Source organism: Polypterus senegalus, chromosome 1 (genome assembly GCF_016835505.1).
Source record: "Polypterus senegalus isolate Bchr_013 chromosome 1, ASM1683550v1, whole genome shotgun sequence".
NCBI lineage: Eukaryota > Metazoa > Chordata > Cladistia > Polypteriformes > Polypteridae > Polypterus > Polypterus senegalus.
Window position 1 is genome coordinate 37980194 of NC_053154.1, and position 24148 is coordinate 38004341.

General features: G+C 39.6%; 1 protein-coding gene across 11 annotated transcripts in view; it reads left to right on the top strand.

The window, feature by feature from the left end:
* LOC120524825 (E3 ubiquitin-protein ligase TRIM39-like) overlaps positions 1-24148 on the top strand; it is a 110750-nt gene that overhangs the window by 75838 nt on the left and 10764 nt on the right. For 6 of the 11 annotated variants that reach the window (XM_039746617.1, XM_039746599.1, XM_039746626.1 and 3 more), the window contains 7 exons: positions 8028-8060; positions 11365-11445; positions 18812-18844; positions 19020-19052; positions 19229-19261; positions 19437-19469; positions 19933-19968. In XM_039746617.1, the coding sequence (XP_039602551.1) occupies positions 8028-8060; positions 11365-11445; positions 18812-18844; positions 19020-19052; positions 19229-19261; positions 19437-19469; positions 19933-19968 (282 nt within the window). The remainder of the gene's footprint in view (positions 1-8027; positions 8061-11364; positions 11446-18811; positions 18845-19019; positions 19053-19228; positions 19262-19436; positions 19470-19932; positions 19969-24148) is intronic. The other 5 variants (XM_039746642.1, XM_039746660.1, XM_039746651.1 and 2 more) reach the window with 5 other exon arrangements.

Genomic DNA, 24148 nt, shown 5'->3' on the forward strand with positions numbered 1-24148 from the left:
ACAGCCAGAGCCACCTTATTGCCTTGAGTGAGCTCTTATTCTTTATCAATAAGCTTTAAGGCTGATAAGCCCTTTTAGGAGGTGGCCATTGTCACACATGTGTGAGTAAGAGACAGCTAAAGGGCCTGAGTAACAGTAATTTCATGCCAGACCAGGGGGCGGCAAAGTGTACTAACTGTCTTTCTCAATCCCTTGCAATCCACTGGGAAATCCCACACAGTTCCAGGATTGTGAACAATCACAATTATTTCAGATACTTTTTGCAGCCAAGGCACATTATACGGGTGGCTGCCCCAAACCTTTACAATGTCTTTTTGTCGTTCTTGTGAGAGTGGTGTTGTCAGCAGGATAAATAAAACCCAGAAGAAACCAGGACCAGACCTGAAGAATAACCAAGTGGGGGTGAGTTTCCAGGGGGGGTTTGTTCCGTGGTTTGGAAAGACCCGGTACAGGCTCCACTCCCAGTATATTTAACCGGGCCAGTAAAGAGACAAAAGGAGAGTGTGGAAGAGACACACAGAAGTGGGCTGGTTCCCATGGGGGAAGTGATGGGGACTTACTATGCTGTCTCGGAGGAGAGAGCTGTTCTGCCCACTGGGATCAAGGTCCAAGGTAAAATGTGTGGCATCCCCAGACCAGCAGGTGGAAAAATGAAAAGCCTTGAAATTCGATCCAGTGCGGCCGACCCAGAAGCAAGCCTTTGCTCTCTGGGAAATAGTGGCCTCATGACTAAGGCCATTTGAGTGCACCACTTTTCAGATAGTCCAACAAGTTGCCTGTCTTCTCTTGTCAGAGAATATTCCTGAATATTTCACCCAGCCGGTCTATGGAGACTTCCAAAACATGGACGAGCTAATCAAGCTCATCGAAACATCCAAGACAGCCTCACAATCTGGGAGGGCAGAACTGTCCTTTAGCAGACACCATGGGGACTATGTCCCACACAATCTGCCTCTTCTGTACAAACCGGAGCTTGTATCAAAGTCCCCGAATCCATGGGCACACAACTTACTCGGGAATAAGGAGGAATGCAGGTGGAGAGAGAGAGGAGGGTTGTGTACACTTTCAAACCATCTGACGGTGTTCCATATGGGAGTAGTAATTGTTAATGGGTTTAAAGTTGAAGCCCTCTTTAATTCCAGCAGCAACATATCCATTGTTGATTGCAATATGTACTACTGCGACAGTGGATAAAAATAAAGACCCGTATAACTTGTATACATGGAGAAATCCAACAATATAAAACCACCCTATGTTTCTTCAGCCAAGGAGGATCGCTAAAAAAATTCTCCATAGCTGTCCTCCCTAATCCACCTTTTGCTGTGATTCTGTGGTGGGAATGGTCTAACAATAAATACGGTATAGTACTGACTACTCCCAGACCTAATTTAGACCTTATAATAGACGGGAATGACCCATCTCAAACTGTCTCCACACAGTGTACTCAGCGCTACAGAAGATCAAGAGGCAGATGGGGAGATTTCTGGACCGTCGTAGAAAGGAAACGTCATTACTCAGTGCCTCGACAAGTCGGGATGAATCCCCGCCCTGACCCTCTTTCCGAGATTCAATTTCAATTCAGATAGACACCGGCCTCTTTTAAAAGGGAGCAATGGAACGACGACTCCCTAAAATTTGCTAAGAATTCTTTTGTGCTAGTCAACAGCCAACACACTCATCAGCCCATGCCACAGGGTCCTCACTTTGTGATAGAAAATGATCTATTATATCGGGTTGTGGAGCATGAGAGGGAGGTGCAAAAGCTGTTGTTAATCCCACAAACCTACCAGTGGCAGGCCTATGAATTGGCACACACCCACCTCCTAGGAGGCCAGTTGTTCACTGAATAAACTTAGAGCGTATCAAGCTCCAATTCTATTGGCCGGGAATTAATGAGGAGGTTCGCCATTTTTGTATCCCTTGTCCAGATTGTCAATTACGGCAAATTCCTCTTGTTCCCCTTCTCTTGATTAATGTCAACTTTGCAAGGATTGGGGTCAATATAGTAGGACCCCCTACAGCCCTCAGCCCGAGGACATAAATAGATATTAGTTCTCGTGGATTATGCGACCCGATATCCAGAAGTTGTTCCTTTGCGCTCAGCAACATCAAAGGCTATCACACAGGAAATTGTTGGGATATTTGCGCGAGTCTTCATCCGGAAGTCCTTACAGATCAAGGGACGCCTTTTACCTTGGAGACGTTCAAGGAACTGGCCAAGTTACTTAAAATAAAGCACTTAAAGACCACGGTGTATCATCCTCAAAGTGACGGTCTAGTCGAGAGATTTAATCAGACTCTCAAGCAAATGCCTCTTGAGGTAAGCGGTGACGGGAAAAACTGGGATCAGCTCCTCCCACTCATTCTCTTTGTCTACCAGGATGTCCCACAAGCCTCTACGGGATTCTCGCCTTTTGAATTATTATATGGACGACAACCCCATGGTATCTATACTAATAAAAGGCAAAGCCCTAAGAAAGGGAAACTTGAGACTTTATGATGTGGAGAAAATTATATCCTTTTGTTTTGTAAGAAGCAGAAAAGTGAATAGAATCTATACTAATAAAAGGCAAAGCCCTCACTCACTCACTCACTCACTCACTCACTCACTCACTCACTCACTCACTCACTGACTCACTCACTCACTGACTCATCACTAATTCTCCAACTTCCCGTGTGGGTGGAAGGCTGAAATTTGGCAGGTTCATTCCTTACAGCTTCCTTACAAAAGTTGGGCAGGTTTTATATCGAAATTCTACGTAATGGTCATAACTGGAAGCTGTTTTTCTCCATTTACTGTAATGGAGATGAGCTTGAACGCCGTGGGGGCGGAGTTTCGTGTGACATCATCACGCCTCCCACGTAATCACGCAGTACATAGAAAACCAGGAAGACCTCCAAAAAGCGCTGAAGAAAACATGCATTATATAATTGAGAAGGCAGCGAAACAATAAGAAGCGAGCGAGTGACATATACAACCATATTCATGAGTTCTGCTACTGAAACAAAGCATGTAAACCTACACTTTAAATTAAGTTCATAGACAGGCTGCCGCTGGCGTTTGTAATTTAGTGCCTGCCCATATAAGGCCGTCCGTCAGCGGCAATCCAATAGCAAACTCCCACTAAATATTCACGGGTGAAGGACTGTGCTTATGCAGAGGAAGATGAGATGGTCAGGGTGGTGTTTGGCACAAACTCAGCGAAACTGCGAGAGAAAGTTTTAAGTGCCAGGACTAAGGTAACATTAAATACAGCCATGGACATAGCACGAGATGGCACCAGCACAGCTGGGAACCGATGCGGCTCACGTGAACTGACGCGAGTGCACAGAAAAAGCAACAGTTCCAAAGAGCTGAACAAAACCGAATTACACAATTGAAAAGGCAGCAAAAATATGAAGCGTCTGATACATACAAGCATATTCATAAATCCAGCTACTGCGGAAACAAAGCACACGTGGAAAAAGTCAATGTCCCGCTAAAGGAAGACAGTGTAAAAAACCCGTGCATGCAGTGTGTCAGGTCTCAGATAAAGAAGAAGACGAGCTGTTTATTGATGCAGTAAGAAACGAATCGATGAATGAAACCTGTCATCTTTACAACGATTGACAAACACGGAATGTAACTTGAACACAACACATCCTACAAATACGAACCTGATTGAAAGAAATAATGATAATCAAATCCTTGATGACAGCAACACTCAGTAACACTCACAAAACAAATACTGTATATTGACAGTCATGTTACGTTATTTTTAAAATGTTCCCTTTTCTTTTTCTAGCTTTTTTAACACACTACTTCTCCGCTGCGCATATATATATGTATATATATATCCCGATCTACATACTCGAATAATGGATACTTTATTCGCCATCAATGATTGTTTTGGTAAAGCCATACTCAGTGTATTCATTAGATGAACGGTAAAAAAGTAAGAGCAGGGGAGGATGACTTATTGAGGCATGCAGGCTGTAGTCGCGTCAACTCTATCTGAATTGCGCGATCACATTTGAAAAAATATATCTTTTCAAGTTCTATTTAGTCCATATGTGTCAAACTCAAGGGCCGGGCCATCCGCCCGCGAGATCATTTTATATACTGTATTATTGTTATTAATGGCCGGGTATATGAAGCGCTGGTAACACAATAAACTACAGATCCCATAATGCAGCGCTTCAGCTGCCTTGCCGAACACTTACCGCGTTAATCAAGTCTAGCTTATGATGCTGCAAGTTATTGCGAAGCTAGCTCACACGATGCTGAAGAGAAAAGTTGATTCTGAAAATAGAGCCTTTAAAAACCGATGGGAGGCTGAGTATATGTTTACTGAACCCGTGTGTCTCATTTGTGGAGCTAATGTGGCTGTAATTACAGAATTTAATCTAAGACGGCACTATGAGACAAAACATCAGGGTAACCTGAATGCAATGCAGAAGATACAGAAAGCAGAAGAATTAAATAAGAATCTGACACTTCAGCGGACGCTTTTACCCGTGCACAATCACAAAGTGATTTCAAGTGAAGCTGCTTTTATGGGAGACACAAATGCACCAGTGCAACTTGCCCCACTTTCCCTGTTGCCAAGTAATGTTGAACCAAGTCCGCACTACGGTGTTCCCAAATACGCACTTTGCTGATAAACTGAGCGCACTGAGTTTGCACGGCGCTTTGGTGACTTTGAAGAACAAAAAAAGTCCGTCTACATGCGGCTCGAACCTTGTGCATGTTTGGTAGCACATATCTGTGTGAGAAGCTCTTCTCAGTGATAAAGACTAACAAAACAGCACACAGGAGTCGCCTCACTGATGAGCACCTGCAATCCATCCTGAGAATCTCCACAACACAGAACCTCACACCAAACATAAACGAACCTGTTGCCAAAAAAAGATGCCAGGCGTCCAGCTCTAAAATGACATATGAGCAAAGACAACTGAATGATTTGATTTGTTATTGCTGAAAGGAACACATTTTATTTATATTTCCAGGTTTTGTTATGCAGCATGTTCATATTTGAATTTGTATAATTTTGACAGGATATATTTTTATGGAGAGCAAAATCTTTTGGGATATTTAAAATCTAAGTTTATTTTTATATAAAATTACATAAGAGTAAAGAAATTTGAATGTTTGTTCTTTTAACGTTTACTTTATTTCTAACTTGTATAATTTAGACAGGATATATTTTTATGGAGAGCAAAATATTATAAGTTGTTTAAGGTTTGAGTTGATTTATTCAGGAATAATATTCCTGTCTGTTTTTACCATTCCTACCAAAGATATTTCTGTCGACTAAATAAAAATTCCTTCTATTTAAAATTTAAATAGAACTTGAACAAATACGATAGTTCATAATATCCACGCAGACTTGCACGTAAGAGCGGAGTTATCCGTTTTAACAAGCAGCGTATTGCACTGATACTGAAATAGCTGTGTGTGTATATATGTAGATATGTATGTATATGTATATATATGTTTATATATGTGTGTGTGTATATATATGTGTATATGTATAGATATGTATATATATATGTTTATGTGTGTGTGTGCAAATATATATATATATATATATATATATATATATATATATATATATATATATATATATATATATATATATATGACAGCAGCACTCATCACTCACAACAGTGACAAAACAATTACATTGACAATCATGTTACGTTATTTTCAAAATGTTTCCTTTTCTTTTTCATTGCTTCTTTAACACACTACTTCTCCGCTGCGAAGCGCGGGTATTTTGCTAGTATTGGATATTTTAAAAGAAGGATGGGAAGGAGAGGCTCTTCCCTCTACGAATATATTGGAGTATATTGCGTAGTTACTCGATAGATTTGGGAAAATTCGACCTATACTAAAAAGTCACATGGAGGAGGCGCAAGCAGCACAGGCCCACTATTATGACAATGGCACGACTCTCTGAGAGTTCCATCCAGTGGATCATGTCATGGTGTTAGTCCCCACTTCCCATTCTAAATTGCTAGCCCATTGGCAAGGCCCCTACGAAGTTAAGGAGAGGAAAGGACTCCTTGATTATTTGGTGAAACCACCCAATCATCAGCCGAGCAAGTGGATATATCATGTGAACTTGCTGAAACCGTGGAAGGAAAGGGATCCCGATCCCTCCTCCGATCAGCACTGCTCATTCTTTGCTCAGACCAACATACTTAACTTTGGTAAAGAATTAAACTCAAGACAGAGACAGGAACTCAAAACAGATAGCCTGTCCGTCCCAGAGGTGGTAGATGAAAAACTAGGAAGGACCTCTCTGCTCGCCTATGACATTCTGACCAAACCCGGGATTATAGTTCGAGAATGCCCCATCATCTTCCTGAGGCAAAGAAAGGAGAAGTCTAGCTTGAAATCAAGAAAATTCTGGATTTAGGAGTTATAGAGGAGAGTTATATTCTCTGGTCTAGACCAATAGTCTTGGTTAGTAAGCCTGATGGAAGCTGGAGGTTTAGCAATGACATCCGTCAACTTAATCAAGTCTCCCAAAAATCAATGCTTATCCAATGCCTCGAATGGACAACCTCCTTGAGAGGCTTGGACAGGCAAATTATTTGACCACACTTGAAATGACGAAGGGGTACTGGCAGGTTCCTTTAACGTACTCCGTGAAGGTCAAGACCACGTTTAGCCCCCTAGTGGACACTGGTAGTATTGCGTCTTTCCATTCTGGTTAAACGGGGCACCTGTGACTTTCCAATGTCTGGTGGATATAGTGCTCTGCCCTCATAACGCGCATTGTGCTGCCTATTTGGATGCCGTCGTCATTTATTCGTGCACATGGAAGGAACACCTACAGCAGGTCTTAAGCGGTATTACGGACACTTGGTGACAACGGTATTCGAATCAATCCAAAAATAGTTTTTTTGGGTTGAAAGAAGCCAAATATTTAGGCAACCTGATGGGTCAAAGTACTGTAAAGCCACAGTGGTCAAAAATAGATGCCATTTTGAAATGGCCCTGTCCACGAACCAAGCAGCAAGTCCAAGCATTTCTCGGTTTAGCCGGGTATTACCGCTGGGTTTGTATCCTTGATTGATTTAACAAAGAAAAGGGCCCCTAGCATTGTGGTTTGGACTGATATGACAGAGGCTGCATTTGGTGACTGAAAACAGGCCCTGACATCAGTACCAGTATTGAAAGTGCCTAATTTTTCGTTTACTTTTATTTTCCAGACGGATGCTTTGGACACAGGCCCGGGAGCCTTGCTGAGCCAAAGTGCCGATAGTGTTGAACACCCCAATATGTTCCTGAGCCGGAAACTCTTGGATCAAGAGACCGGGTATGCGGCGGTAGAAAGAGTAGCCCTGGCGATTAAATGGGTGATTACACAGTTGAGGTACTACCACTTGGGCCGTGACTTTATTCTTGTTATGGATCATGCACCCTTAAAGTGGATGGCCCTGCACAAGGAGTCGAATCCTCAGGTTACCAGGTGGTTTCTTGACCTTAAACTTTATAAGTTTTTTGCTCGTTCATTGTAAGGGCTCTCTCCAAGGCAACGCTGATGCTTTCTCTCAAGTCCATGACCTCGCAGTCATAGACTCCTGACCTGATGAGTCTGGGCTGAGGGGGGGCCTTGTCACACATATGCGAATAGGATACAGCTAAAGGACCTCAGTAATAGTAATTCCATGCCAGACCACGGGGCAGTGAGGTACGTTAACTGTCCTTCTCAATTCCTTACAGAACATTCTCGGGAAACCTTGATGACATCACTTCCAGTTCCTGACCTGATGATGTCACTTCCTGCACTGGCCTTTAAAGCCACCATCTTGCCTCCACATCATCAGTTCTGTTTTGGACTCAGTCTTGTGAATATCTCACAATTATTTCAAATCCTTCTTGCAGCCAAGGCACATTTTACGGGTGGCTGCCCCAAACCTTTACGATGTCTTTGTGTCGTTCTTGTGACACCATTTATTCAGTTTCCACATGGACTGTACAATGACAAGGAATGTCAGTATTATTTTTAATGTTCATTACTTTGTCTTTACAGCTGACAATTCCAACCAGCCATCATTTAAAACATGTAAGTGAATTGAAATTATCTACTTTCTGTTTTCAGGGAAATCCTCCAGTTCAGTTGTGGTATGCAAAGTTCTTCAGACTCCAATAATGTATGAAAACAGTTTGTTTAGCTGTGACATATCAAGGGATCAAGCTTCAAGGAGAACCCCCCCCCCTTTGATATCATATACTAATATGCAAGCTCTTTGACCTCCAAGGGGGATCCCACCGCGTAAAAGTAATAATGAACTTTGGAGGAGGAACAAGACACTGATTAAACAGAGTGCAGTCTTTACTTTCTCCCATTAAGCCTTTAGGGTGCCTTGACTGTGGTTGTGGCCTCTCCACTGCTCTCAAAAAGGTCAATTAATAGTTCTTTCTCAAGATGATGCCACTGCAAATAGGCTAAGTTGCTGTTCTTAGCACCTCATTGAGGCACAACTCAGAGTGCTTCTTTCATTGGGCTTTTGGGAAGCAGCTGAGGATGTTCTCTAATTCAGTCCCTCCCATATGCTCGTCCATGGGCCAGCACCCGCCTGTAGAAAAGCTTTGCTGATGCAAGAAATGGCATGCATGGCCATTTTACTATTTACATTTCTCGCTAGTCTGTGAAAATTGCCAGTCTGTGGAGCTTATCCTGTATTAAAACTGAAAACTACTCGATTTATGAACTGAAATTTGATCAAGCTGCTCAACACTCCAAGAAAAATCAATCCCCTTCTGGAACTTGCCCCTGGTCTACAAAAAGATTCAAACTTAAAAAAATTGTCACTTGCCAAAAAAGGATGAAAAAAACTGCTCTAAGTGTACCACTTTGCTGGCATAGCTAGCATCCTGATGATTCAGCCTTGCCCTAACAAAAAAATGTTGGATGGACTGGGGAGGATATCATAGACTGACCAGATCTGTGTCGGTGCAGGTCAGCTACATGCTCCTACTTCTTTTCTGAGGAGCCTCTTGAACCTGACACCGTCGATAGTCATGACTTGTATGAGGTAGGAGGGGTAGGTGAAACAGTGCAGATGTGCTTTTATTAAAAGAAAAGAAATCTAAAACAGTGTCCAAAGTGCACTGCTCAAAAATCGTTATCAAGTAAATAAATACATGAGGGTGAAGGTTAAAATTATTCCAAATAAATTTATTTTTATTATAATAAAAAATCCTGGGACAAGATGTGACTTTTTAGCCTGGGATGAGAGGTAACTTTTTCAGAGAGATACATTTCCGAGCATAATGGTCGCTCCTGCCCTCAGCCCTCTTGGGGGCTCCATACCAGTCCAACTGTCGCACCACCGCGTGCTCTCTCTTCTCTCTTTCTCTCTCTCATACTCCTGCCTATCTCCTCTCTTCTCTCTTATACCTACCTACCTACCTACCTACCTACCCGTTTTTGAGCTTGCACTCCTCTTTTATATGCTGGGAAAGTGGTTGCATGTACGTTTACCCGATTGTCGCCCTGACAATCAGACCACTCGCCCGGGCCGGCAAGGCAATGCACGCTGGCTGACCACCTCACACCAACCTGGAAATGAGCCATCTTCTCAGACAATTGCTCGCACCTGCTCTACTCCCCAGCCTGAGCACATCTGTTATTTATTTATTTAAAATTGGCACAGTGCAGTAGTTCAGACCACATGATTGTTCTTTCCATTTCATTATCCCATGTTATCTATGCACATTGTTGCGCATTCCCACTGTCCTACTGGTGTGATCTTTTCCACTCCTCTGCTCACACCTCATCCTACAATACTTCTTAGCCACCTTTCTCTTATTCAGCTGACGAAATCTCAATTTTAACAGGCTTAAAACTCATCCATCTGCAGATGATGAGGAGAATCCATCTACACCCAGGCAGTAATGCTTTTGTTGTTACAATCAATTTACCCATAAAGTCTATAGTTCACTGCATTACATGTCTGGTGATTTACCATCATTTTCATGGCCAAGATCACAAGAATCACTGAAATGGTACACCCAGTGATGGTTCATTTTTGAATGGAAGTGGTTGTTTCAGTGGTCACTCTAAGACTGCCTAGCCTTTCCTGGGGCATAGTGCAAATCTAGCACGGTTTTCACATGTTTGTGAGTTATAAAACCATTTGTATAATAAAGAGCTTACAACTAGCTATCCAAACCAAATTCAACTTCTTCTTACTTAATCATTCAATTTTTACTATACTGAGAAGAAAATTAATTAATATAGATTTGGAAATGAATGCTGCATGCATGCATTTAAAAAAATTGTATTTCAAACATGTAATTGGACTAATCTCTATATATAATCTTCATTTGGATCTTGATCTTTGTTTGTCCGCAAATTAATTAGAAGAAGGAGCACTAGATGGCAGTAGCGAGACAGCTAAAATATAGGCATTGCATTAAGAATCTCCTCCAGGCTTATACTACTGAAGACTGTAGTACTCCAGTCACACCTCAAAACACAGACATTCAAACTAAACAAATTGTTGTGCTTTAAATTAACTAAAGAGATTTTCATTTAGATCTTGATCTTTGTTCACGAATTCCACGCATGGGTAGACCACCTTCCAGTTTAGTACGTTGTTGTTACTCACGGATGTCAACAATGTGCCGGAATAACGAAAGGGGTGGTGGACAGTATTACGCTGGTTAGCTCCTGAGGCCTGGGTAGAGAATGAGATTGACGAAGATAAAAGGTACGTGCCTACGTAACATATGAATGAAAGAAAGACAGTGGGTAAAATGAATGGCAACATAACAGCACGTTCCAGAAAATATTATTGTTACATTGTAGCCAGTGAGTGCTGCACGTCTCACAGTTGTACCGTGCCTTGCTCACATGTCAGTGAAGTGATCCGTATTTATGCTTTAAAGAGCCTGGATACCTATGTGTCCCCCTTTTATAACCATTGCTCCGTGTATATTGCCTTACTCTTTGGATTGCCACAAAGCAACCTGCGAGATTAGAGAAAGGTTGAGAAGAGATCGTGAGAGGAAACGACAGCGTCGTGAAAACGAGACGGACTGTGAACGGACAGAAGCAGAAATGCTCCTACACCACCACATAATTACTATTCAGACAGTGATTCCGAGTAGGCCGTTCCTATCGAATCAATATCCAAGGGTTTTCTTTTGTAATTTTGTTTCCCTTATAAAATCATAATGCTGTGCGACGAAGGGCCCAGTTCACGACTGGCAGCCGCGTTTAAACAGGGAGCCCTTCACAGCCACCTTAACACGCGCAACGTAGTTGGGCGCACATGGCTAGTAGATGTATAAATCTTAATGTCATCTCTGGTTTGTTTGCAATTGCTTAATGGTCTGTTCTTCTTTGCTTTTTCCCTCAGCTGTAACAGATTTCATAGGAGGAGGTGTTCTCATCTTTCTTGTTTGTCTCGCATGTTTCATTTGCAAAAAAAAATCAAGAAGTAAGTACTTTTTAACATTTGAACTCTTTAAAATCACCCTGTGTGTTAGTTAGAAAACTAAAGTGTTTCTTGACTGGAAACCAGAATTCAGAATTGTATTGATACTTAATTTTTTGTTTTATCAGTCAAAGTTTCCTGTTATGAATCTGCTTTCCTAAAATGTTCTGTTTGTATAGTTCCTGTGTGTTGTGCTGTTGCTGTGGAAGTGGGGCTGTAGACCTCAGGTTCTCTAACTTTTTAATATTTTCTGAATTCATTCTATTGAAAAATTAATTACATATAACTGCAGGCCTTTTGTTTGATTAATTGTTGATTATTCACAATATTTTAAAATTTGTCAAAGTTCCACTTAAACAATTTTCGTAAAAATGAAACTGAATTTCAAGTTGATTACATCTTGCCTGAAGAAAGAGCCTGAGTTGCCTCGAAAGCTTGCATATCTTTTTAGTTAGCCAATAAAAGGTGTTGCTATCCCTAACTTGATAGGAAAAATTCCAAACAAGTGTAATACCAATGTATAATAGTGTAATTTCAGTAAGAAACTGATTCAGATGTAATGGTCTATAAAGATAAAATCTCTGTAAACTCCTTTATATAGTAGAAGCACTGAAAGTGCAAAGATCTCACATCCATTAGTGGAAGAGACAACAGCAGCAGCCTTTCGCTGAAACCCTGAATGTAAGTCTTCTGTGAGGTATCCTGATTATTTTGTAATACAGTTACATGACAATCCTGGGAGATCAAAATTGAAAACTAGAATACTAAAAAAGCAAAATTGCTTGAAGTCATGAATAGTTGGCCTGTAGAAAATAAGCCCATGCTTCTACTCCTGACACTTTACACAGACTTAGGAATAATGTGCAAACTCCACACAGTAACTAGCCTTGGACTTGAACCTGGTCAGCTGCTGTTTGTGAGCCAGCAGTGCTAAAATTTGTAAACTTAATGTGAAAAATAAATCTGTTAAAATGAATACTCTTAATGTCAACTTTATCAGGGTCAGCTAGATTGCTCTTCACTTATTTACTTACATGTGCTTTTTGTTTTGGTTTAAAGGACTGTGAAAATGTCTTAAAAGAGACTGGGTGTGAAAATACTATTCTTCTTCTTCTTTTCCCACTTCTATGTGGGGTTGATGTTTTATAGGTTTCGGTGTGACTTTTACGGTGTGACGATGTGGATTCGCTGCATGCTCCCATCTCGCTTCCGGGAGCCCTGAACCTGACACCATCGGTAATGTTACCGATGAGCATAGCAGTGAGGCACAACAAATAGAGCAAGGGGATGGTGCAAAAGTGCAAAGTGCTGTTATTTAAAACCAACAACAAAAAGAAAGAGTGTTCAAATAAATAGTGCAGTGCTTCAAATCTTAAATAAATAAATAATACATTAAAAACAGAGGTGGAGGTTAAAATCCATTAGAAAAAATCTTTGAGGTTAAAATAATGGCAGCAAGCTGTCCTTTTAAAAATCCGGTGCATCCTTCTTCTACTACTGGCGGCTCCCCTGCATCTCCCAAACGGGCCCTGCAACAGGGGAGTCACCCTAGCTGCAGCTGACATGCCATGCCTGCTTCGGCTGATCGGTTCGCCTCACCGACCCCTGGCTCCAGTAGGCTCCTTCAAACAGCGACTTGGGTTCCCCAGAGACCAGGGCACCCACGCTGGGGAATACACATCCCAAGTCCGGGCTCCCACTGCCTTTCGTGGCCTTACGCGGCGACTCATCCGCCTTCCGGTCACTCCCACTCTTCACAATAAACTCAGCAGGAGCAACCACTACGACTGCTCCCCCGGGTGTCGGCCAAACACCCAGGCTCCCTGCTCAGCTGCACGCCAGCCTGCGCTCACACGTTCGTTCTCTCTCTTGCACCAGCTTTCTCCTTCTGCTTCCTACCTTCTACTGCAACCTCCTGTTCTTTCCTGCTCTCTTCTTTTTTTCTCCTTCCCAGCCACCTCGCGCTTCTATTTATCAAGAGGACATGGCAGCTGTGGCAATCAGCAGCTCCTGGGAACAATTATGGATGCGGACCGTTTCTCGCCTGTGCACTTAGGTGAGAAACGGCCACATCACGAACTCCTCAGGAACTGCTTCGGCAATGCACACCACCACTCCCTCTCACTAAGCCACGAATGCGGCGATTATTTATTTTAAAACTGGCCTTTGATGAGAGCTGTGGACCCGCTATACCACATTCCACCCCCATAAGCCTCCAGCTGCACGGGAAGCTTCCATGCCACTGCCAACCCCGTGCAACTGGCAGCCCAGGTCCACAGCTCGGCCACACTACAAACTGCACTGCACTAAAATCACCAAATAAAGCACTCAAACAATCCCACAATAAAACCAGCCCAAGCCCACCTTCGTAAAAACAGGACATTAAAAGAATAAGAACTTTTAAAAGACAAATAAAAACAGTCAATAAATAAATGTCAATTAAAAAGCTCTGTCCTTTAAAAATGTCCTCCTCTGGCTTGGATCCATGGGTTCTTTTCAAAAAGCTCTGGCACCAGTCCCGCTTGCTGCTCTGTCTCCTCTTCAGTCCCCACTTTCAGCTTATCCCACCATTGCCACCAAATGTGACGGTGTTGGGTTCAGGGCACCCGGAAGTGAGATGGGAGCATGCTGCGAACCCACATCATCTCATATGGCCGGATGCCTTTCCTGACGCTAACCCTCTCCATTTATCCAGGCTTGGGACTGGCTAATAAATGGAAGCTGCATTAAGTGCAAATGCTATTTTATTTTCTTATTTTCATCAAACTCAATTCAAGTCAACAGAGTGCAAAAAAGTCTATTTTTAGTCCAGACAATAATTGTTATAACCATTTATTGACTCACTCAATGTTTACTAATAAGAGTACATTAAGTCACATTTTTCAGCTTGTCTCAAGGACAGTAATTTGTAATCACTGCTACATTATATTGCCATGTATTTGTTGTCCTGAATTAGGAATTAATCTCTATAGAGAGGTTGGGAGCATGCATTGATACAGCACATTGCTGCATCCAGCACACGACGAACCACCCAGCTTGGGACCCGAGTGCAGCTGCACAATTTGTAACACCTCAGCACCACACTGGAACTGTGTGAGGTTTTTTGTTACAGTGGCTGCCATGCCAATCCTGTCACCTACCCCCAAGTTTTCCCTGCAAGTTGCAGCACCTGCTTTCAGGGCTGGATGCAGATTAACATCATACCCCGGGTAAAGCAATTGCAGTTGAAGGGCCTTGCTCAAGGGCCCAACGGAGTAGAGTCACTTCTGGCATTTACGGGATTTGAACCAGCAACCTTCCGATTGCTAGCACAGATCTCAAGCTTCAGGGCCTCCACTCTGCACTATAAAGCTCACTAAAACAAATATTTGTTATTTATGAAAAGTTATGCATTTATGTATTTATTCATTATTAATTTTAGTTGAAGAAAATAACATTCCACACAATCAAGACAAACTTATACAACAAATGACTTCATAGTCAAATTAGAAAAAAATAAAAAAAGATGAAAAGAAATCAGAAAGTCAAAATAAGAAATCAGGGTTGAAAAGAGACAAAAGCTAAAAAAAAATAAATTATTTTTAAAAAGCTGTTCAGGTAAACTGTAGGTGGTATTTTTAATTAAACAAGTGGGTGGCAGGTTGGCTTTGTTCTTCCTAATTATTAAAAAACATTCTAGTTTCTCATTGTTAGGTGCTTTTCTTAATTGGTGTTAATCAGAGTAAATTTTGAGTCACAAAATGCAGATAGATGGAGGAAGATATTTAGGAGCAGACTTAATCATTGTCATCTGAAAAGCCACAAGTCTAAATAACCAAAAAATGTGTACACCAAGCAAGAATCAAAGTAAAAAAAGTTGAAAAAAGTTCCATTAGTAACTTGATTATGTTTTTGACTAACAAGCACTACAAAGTTTATTTGACTTTAAAGATTTTAAAGACAATGCTGTATTCATAAAACACACTGCTGGGTGCCACAATCATAAAGAGTAAAAAGAGTGAGTACATAATACAAGTGGTGTGTTGGCAAACCAACAAAACAGCTGAAAATAACATGACTGCAACCATTCAAAAATGAAACACAGATGTTTAGATTCAACTAGACAGAACTGGGGATCAAGGCATCATATTAGAAGTGTTTCTTAGATTCCCTAATGCAGGCAATTGTTTCAATTTACATCTTTTTAATAATATTAAAAAAAATAATTTTAGATATAATTTTAGATAAAAAAGACGTAGCAGCACTAGGGAAAGTTCTGAGAACTATGGCTGGGGTGATTCCAGGACTAACCAGTATAATCTTTGAAGAGAAATAGAAGGAGTTGAACTAGATATCAGTGTAACTCGCAGAGTTTGCTTTTCCATGAATTCGGCAAAATCACAAAATTGTTTGTGAACTCTATCAAACACCAGGAAATGAATTAAAGTCAATGGGAAATGGGGAACTGAACTAGATTTGAGTAGATTATAGTGAAGCAATGGCCTTTTAAGTCTCCCTGAGTGATAAGGTAGCATCTCTCAGCTATGTTGGACTGATTATTTTGGCCAAAAATGTGGTCTGAGCTGTGAGTCAGTACTGCTAGCTGCTTGCACTACCACACCTCTCTAAGATGAAAGAAAGTATATTGTCAGAGATGCACCTGGTTCATAATCAGAAAGCAATCCTATCTTTTGTCAAAACAAAGGGAGAATACTAAAATGGTAGTCAAAAGACAGAAAGAAATATGTATTTTAAAGCCAGAAAATTCAAATAAATTATCATCAAAGAGAACACTTTTTTTAACTAATAGAACAAATATCAGAACAGTAAAATTTCGCATAGACAGCAAATATTCAGCAAGCTCCTGACTTATCTCCAGCATAGTCACACAGAACTCCATGGGTCATCAATGTATATTGACCCATATACACCAGTGTATATGTTATCAAAGACCATGTAGTCCAGCCACTAGAATGGACTGCTGGTGCAGATACGCTGTGTTTGACATGGTCATTGGTGCTGGAAAAAGTCTCTCCAAACATCCATCAGATTGCTACCACCACAACGCTGCTGCTTCTGCTACTACTGACATCTCTCTGATGGACATGTGGAGAGGTAGTTGGGAGATTAAGGGTAGTATGCCTCCACCAACTTGTTAGGAAGGATGGAATAAAGGAAGTGTATCCTCTGTTCCTGCTAGCTGGGCTCCATAATCTCTCCCATTTTGGCCATGCCCTGGGGGTCTAGCAATTTGTCCACCCAGAAATAGTCCCTCTCTTTTATGACTGTAATCCAGGGGTCCTTACTAACATACATGTATTTATGTTTCCTGCTGTTCCTCAGTGTCCTCCTTCCCCTTGACAATAGGCACCCCTTTCTGCACCTACTCTCCCTTCTGATGTGAGATTCATGCCTCTTTGTCTTCCCCCTGGAGTGCCCCTGTCCAGCCAGGCTGCATTCTGAGTATATCCTCTTCTTAAGTAACTCTCCCACATCCATCTTGAACAGCAACCCAGTACCCTGTCCAGCAGGAACACCAATGGGAGCCTGTTGTTCCAGCCAGCATTTTCCCTGTTGACAAACCTCTTGGCCTGCTTGAAACTAGTCAACACCAAGCAGAGCTGCTGCATCTGCTCCCACTAAAATATCCCAGTGATGGTGCTTGGTTGTTGGTGCCTTAATCCAACATGTAGTTTTTGTCTGCCCTGAACATTTTCCACACCGATTCCATCATGTTCATGTTCCATCACATCTCTGCATCAAAATCAACCTGTTGAGTGACTGGAAATGCTGCTGATGCATTTTTGCAATCTATGTCCTGGTGGTAGGTGAGTTGTGAAAATGGCTGCAGATATGCAGTGCCTTGCTCACAAGCTCACACAGCCCTGGGTACCCTATGCACAATGAAGCTGAGTATATAAGCAAAAGATGGGAACTGTATCAGTTTGCCGAACCTCAGGGCAGCCATGAAGTTGGTGCCATTTTCTGAGACCATACTGCCTGCCTTGAGCCAACTGGGGTTTATCCACCTTAGGACCTGATCCTGGCACGCGGCCAGAATCATAGACCCAGTGCAGCTACCTTCATTCAGATACACCAGCTCCAGGGCAGCTGGTGTCAGGCTATGCTGCACCATTGTATAGCTGCAGTAATGTTTGCTTGCTTGGGGGCTCAGTGCAGCTTGTATCTGGTGTGGAGGCAACTACGGAGGAGGAGATTGAAGTGGCAGAGGAGAGAAGTCGGTCTGGTCTAGCCTTGACTTTTATTGTGGCACCAGCAACTCTAATGTTGCTATCTTAATGACACCCTCACTATCACCTAGAAGGTTGACCCAATTGACAGTGAATGATATGTACCATCCCTGCCCATGCCTTCTTGTCCATGTACCAGTGGTGAAGTGGACCATTTGCCTACAGAGTGTTCGAGTGACAGGACAATAAATGCTACATGCTGCTACAGGGCAAGAACGTCCCTCTTAGTAAAGTAATGGCAGCTGCGGATCTGTCAGTTGGGCTTTCTGCCATGTAGTTGAGGCAGAAACTTTAACAACCTAAGAAGTGTCTGGATGAGATATTGGGACAGCTTAGCTATTACAGTAGGTAAGCAAATGAGCCTGATAGACTGAATGGTCTTCTCTCTTTTGTCAAATTTATTATGTTCTTATATACATGCCACTGATGGAATGTCATTCTTATTTATAAATTACAGATATTGCTTTTTATTGGTTTCAGTCATACTTGGCTAAAGATGCCATTAATTCAAATAACAAGTGAAGTTCTCATTGTTTCTCTTATTATCGATGGAATGCCATGTGTATTAAGATGACTTCAACACGTGGTAATGGAAACAAGCCATAGTGAAAATTGTTCAAACTACCTCTTTGGACTGAATTGTGCTTTGAGACAAACTGCAAAATAAACAAAAAGACTAATTAACTTGAATGGAGCTTCTCAAAATGTCATATTAATTGTTTAGATAAGTGTTCAAAGAAATGTTTGCAAATTCACCTTCAGCCATAATCACATTGTAAAGGAGCAGGAAACACTTGGTTTTATTATTTTTAAAAATTAGAATTGTATTTGTAATGTTTATATAACTTAAAAATAGTCCTGAGAAATGTTATTCCTCTTCTTTTCGTAACTTCAGATTATTATAAATGCAACAGGTGATATGTATAATGCTTATGTTGTTTTTTTATGCACTCAACTACTACAAAAATCAAAAGCATTCCTCCTTAGACAGTGTACACATTCATTACCGTATGGCCATGTATTGTTGTGCACTCATTGTTTTACAGCTAATTACATACCATGCAGTGGTAATTATTTCCTCATTTAGAAGGAGAACAAAATCTTTTCTATAACATGTCTCTCATTTTCTTATTTTTCAGATGACCAACAAATACAACAGCAGAATCCATTAGGTATTAATCCATCCTTGGAATATCTGTGTTCCATTTATTGCAGTATGGCCATGTTTTGTTGTGCACTTAATGACTTTCAGTGAGATCACATTTACCATGCAGTGGTAATTATCTCCTCATTCAGAAGAAGAACAGAATCTGTTCTATGACACGTGTCTCTTGCCTTATTTTTCAGATGATGAACAAATGCCACTGCGAAATCAATTAGGTATTAATCCTTCCTTAGAATATCTGTTTTGCATTTATTGCAGTATACCCATGTTTTGTTGTGCACTTAATGACTTTCAGTGAGGTCACATTTACCATGCAGTGATAATTATCTCCTCATTCAGAAGAAGAACAGAATATGTTCTATAACATGTTTCTCATTGTTTTATTTTTCAGATGATGAACAAATGCCACTGCAAAATCAATTAGGTATTAATCCTTCTTTGGAATATCTGTTTTGCATTTTGTGCTGTTTAGCCATGTTTTGTTGTGTACTGAATGAAATGTCTCACATGTTTATATAGTATGCAGTTATAATTATCTCCTCATTCAGAAGAAGAATAGAATCTGTTCAATGATATGTGTCTCTTGTCTTATTTTTCAGATGATGAACAAATGCCACTACAAAATCAATTAGTTATTAATTCTTCCTTAGAATGTCTGTTTTGTATTTATGGCAGTTATAGCCATGTTTTGTTTTACACTCGGTAACTTTTAGGATGGCCACACTTGTTTATATACCAGGTAGTGGTAATTATCTTCTCATTCAAAAAGAGAACAGATTGTGTTCAATTACATGTTTGGCATTGTCTTATTTTTAAATTAACCTGGAAATGCAAGTACAAAATCAACAAGAAATGAAATCTACTTTAGAATATCTGTTTTGAATTTATTGCAGTGTTTTTTTGTGTTCTTCTAATTCACTGACTTTTAGTGAGGTTGCACTTGTTAATATACCATGCACTGTTAACTAACAACCTCATTCGGAGAGAGAGCGTGAGAGAGAGAGACTGGCATCCCATCTTATCAGTCTTCAAAAATGTTCTGCACTACAAACAAAATCTGTTTTATAAAATGTTTTTCATTATCTTCTTCCTTAGATGTACTAAAACAGAAGTATGACTGCCTTGAATTAGGTAATGTGTTAAAATAAAATTTAACCCTTTAAAAATGTATCCTCTGTCAGAGTACATAGAAGTCCAAGAAAAAGGCATTGACATTTTCTGAAGTTACCAACTGAAAATTTTAATTTCAGTTACAAGCCTGTCTAATCGTAATTTGGAGTTTTGGGTGCACTGCAAATGCTAAAAGACGTAATATGGCCCTATAATTTTTGCATACAGCCACACTCTCCTTCACATAGTGGAACAGTTTGCAATCACCAGTTAACATATCTTGCAAAGTTGTGGAGATTTGGGGGGGAAACAGGAGTACAAAGCGGGAGAGCTCATACACACACACTCATGGAGAAATTGGCAACTTCACACAAGCAATAATAAGGCAAAAGATTTGAACCCAGGACACTGAAGCAAACTACTAATCCTGGATCTTTTTTTTTTCTTTAATAAATTTTTATTTTATTTTTGAAAAGCAGAATATTACCATGATACACAATTCAGTGAAATATTAATATAACAGATACACCCAAAAAATAAGTAAGATGTATCCCCCACCCAAAAGAAAGAAAGAAAACAATACAACAATAATTATTAACATAAAAGAGCCAATCATAGGCCTAAAATGCATATTCTTTGTTTGAAAAATGTTTTGAACATATCCCGTAAGACAGAATTAAATTTTTTCTAACTTGAAAGCATATAAATTATTGCTTACCCACTGAGTTATAGAAATTGGGATGGGATTCTTCCAGTTAAGCAAGACGAGTCGGTGTGCTACTTGAGTGATATAGGATATGACAGTCAATTTATCCTTATGCACTTTAACCCCAGAGTGTTGGATTGATACTAAAATTTTGACTTGGTACTGATACTGATATGAATAGGTATCTAATCTGGTATAATGCACTAGAAATTTCACTGGGTAAAGTACACTTTTATTCAAATAAATGTTGGACCCAGAGATCTTATGAAAATTCTTAAAACAAATTTAAGGCTAATTGTAATAATTGTGTGTGTGATATATAAAACACCATATTCTCTGCATATAGTAATATTTTCTGTTCAGGCCCTTCTCTGATAAGTCCCTTTACCTCTGGTTTCTTCTGGATATGAATAGCCAATGCCTTAATGGCTGTTGCAAAAACATTAGTGATAGTGGACAACCTTGTCAAGTACATTGTTGTAATTTAAGGTATTCAGTTATTATTAAGGACTGAGGTTTCAGGAATAGTATAAAATAGTTTAATGCGTGCAGTAATATTGGTGTGGGAACCAAATATCTGAAGTGTAGTGAATAAATAATCACATTCAACTATATGAAAGGCCTTTTCTGCATCCATAAACCTCTGGTGGATCAGAATTTGTTTATGTCCATTAAACACATACTGAAGGTTTAAGGCTAAGTATCTGCCTTTAAAAAATCTGATTTTGTCTTAGGATATTATTGAGGATGGCACTTTCTCAATCTTTCTAGCTAAGTTTTTCTCTAGTATCTTAACATCATTATTTAGGAGTGAAACTGGTCAGTGTGATGCACATTTCTATATTTGTCTTTGAAAAAAGGGTTATTAATGCTTGACGGAATGTTTGGGGTACAAATCTACTTTCATTAGCTTTTATAATTGTTAATAATAATGGACTTAACTTACTTATTTTTGTTATTAAACTCAGCTGGGCATCCATCTGGGCTTGTAGCTTTCCCATTTTGGAGTGAGTTTATGGCATCCTGGATTTCTAAAAGTGTCTGTGGTTTTTCAAATTCATCTGCACTCAGAATCTCAATCCTTTGACTTGCCAAGAGACAGTGTACACCCAGCACACGAAGAATCCTGTTCTTTACCTCAGCAGCAATTAAAATATTAACATATTCAGATAAACAAAAACATAATACAAAAAAGAAGAGAGGTTGCAAAGACAAAAACTTAACCAAATTCACATGCACTGCTAGAATTGTTTTGCATTCTACATACATTACTTGGCTTCTGAGTTTAAAATACTAATTTCTTATTTTAAAGATTGTTGCAATCAATCTTTTTAGGTATTGTCTCTTTCTCTACAGAGGCAAAAATATAAAATATATCATTAATTGTTTTTTTCTGTCTAGCTTTATCTCTATGTAGGCGCTGTTTAATGCTGTAAAATGCAGCCTGTTTTACAGCAGTAACAGGAGAGAAATCTGAAAATATACCAGTTCTTCTAATTTCAAATGTAACCTCCTGCTTCTGTCTGAGGTGGAATATGAAATGTTCTTTATCTCATAATTTATAAAATCTAACTTTTTTAAATTTATTGGGGTTGAGGGATTCTGACTTCTAAGTCAATAAAAAGTTAACATCTCTATGTCTGTTTTAAAATCTTCTAACAATTTTTTATAAAAGAATGCTGCTACAGATTTCACTGGTTGGGACTTTCTAGTCCTTTGATCCTAATGATTTTAATTCTGTACCTATCTTCAAAAACTAAAAGTTTATTACAGAGCACAATACATTCAGATTCTAGTGCATAATTTGTTCTACTTCATTGATACAAAATGTAAGCATCATCTTTACTTCTTCCAGGTCAGCCCCCAATATTTTGATTTTATTTTTGAATCTGCTCATTTTGTTCTCTACTCTTTCTTCTGTTTTTGGTAAGTTTTCTTTCAGCTTAATATCAAAATTATTATTAGAATATACCTCCAGATTCTTCATATCTTGGCTCAGTTTGTATATTGTGCTGTCTATTCTATGTTGTTCACCACCTCACATTTGATGATCAGTGTCAGTAGCCCTCCCATTGTGCCAACTGTCCTTTGATGATGTAATATAAGCAGATGGTGTTGAGGCTGTTGAAGTACAGGGAGTGTTTACTACAGTTGCTGGTGTAGACAAGTTTCCCAACAACCACCCCTGCCTCCAAACCCCGGCACATTTCTCATCATCCTAAATCATCGATAGGGCATATGGTGAACTTTAATGTGAATTTGAACTTGAGTTTGGACTTTGATGTATTTTAAAGTTTTGTTTCACTTTTATTTTTCATTGTTTCTCTTTCTTTGATTGTTTTAAATTTTCTTATGGGTCAATCTGCTTAAATTGGTAAAATGTAACATATTCCGGGTAACAAAACATAGGAACTAGGCCTCAATCCCCTGCTACAAATAAGACCAACTCAATTGACTAATTTTCTTGACTTTAATTATTACAGTTACAAGTTTATAAAGATACCATGGAGGACAAACATAAGTCTTATTATTTAAAGCAGATTATTTTTTTGTTTTTTGAATTCTCAACCAATGCTAAAACAACAATGAATGTTATCTATATGTATTCCACATTTAAATTAACATAGGCTAAATTCATCATTAACACTTTGTCAATAATATGTTCTGATATAACTGTACAATTGGAGTTCATTTTTCAGTTTCCAAAGTGGCTCAATGAGTTATCATTACATTTTTAAAATATATTTGATAACATATTTGCTTTATCAGTATATGTTATTGTATATCAAGCTTTACTTTTTAGACAATGCAATTCATATTCTAACTACACTCACTTAATTTTGGAACTATTACATGGATAGTACTGGTACTAACACAATACATTAAACCTGGTTCTAGCAACTTAGGTGTAATATTTGACAGTAACCTCAAGTTTGAAAAACATGTACATTTTGTGGTTAAAGCCAGTTTTTTCCAGCTACAAGTGTTAGATAAGTCTATACCCTGTTTTGGTTGTTGTTGATCTTCAAAAGGTGACTTATGTTTTTATTTCTTCATGCTTGAACTACTGTATTGACCACACTGTAGTTATCCAGCAATCCCTTTCTCAGCTATAACTGGCCCAAAACACTGCGGCTAGACTTTTAACAAGCACATGTGAGTGAGTGTGAACACATGTGTCCTGTTTTAGGCTCCTTTCATTGGCTTCTGATCTGTTACAGGGTTGATTTTAAGGTGCTTTTTTATTTTTAAGTGCCTAAATGGGTTAATGTCTTCCTATATCTCTGACCTTTTACACCTTTATTTACCATTTTGCACCCTTGGGTCATCTGAACAGACAATCTTAGTCGTGCCAAAGGCTCACCTTAATCCTAAAGGTGAGTGGGCTTTTGCACCAGCCGCTCCTAGACTTCAAAGCAAACTACCTGCTTATGTCAGGACTGCTACAACTGTGACCTTTTTTAAATTCAAGCTAAAAACACATCTTTTTTCATA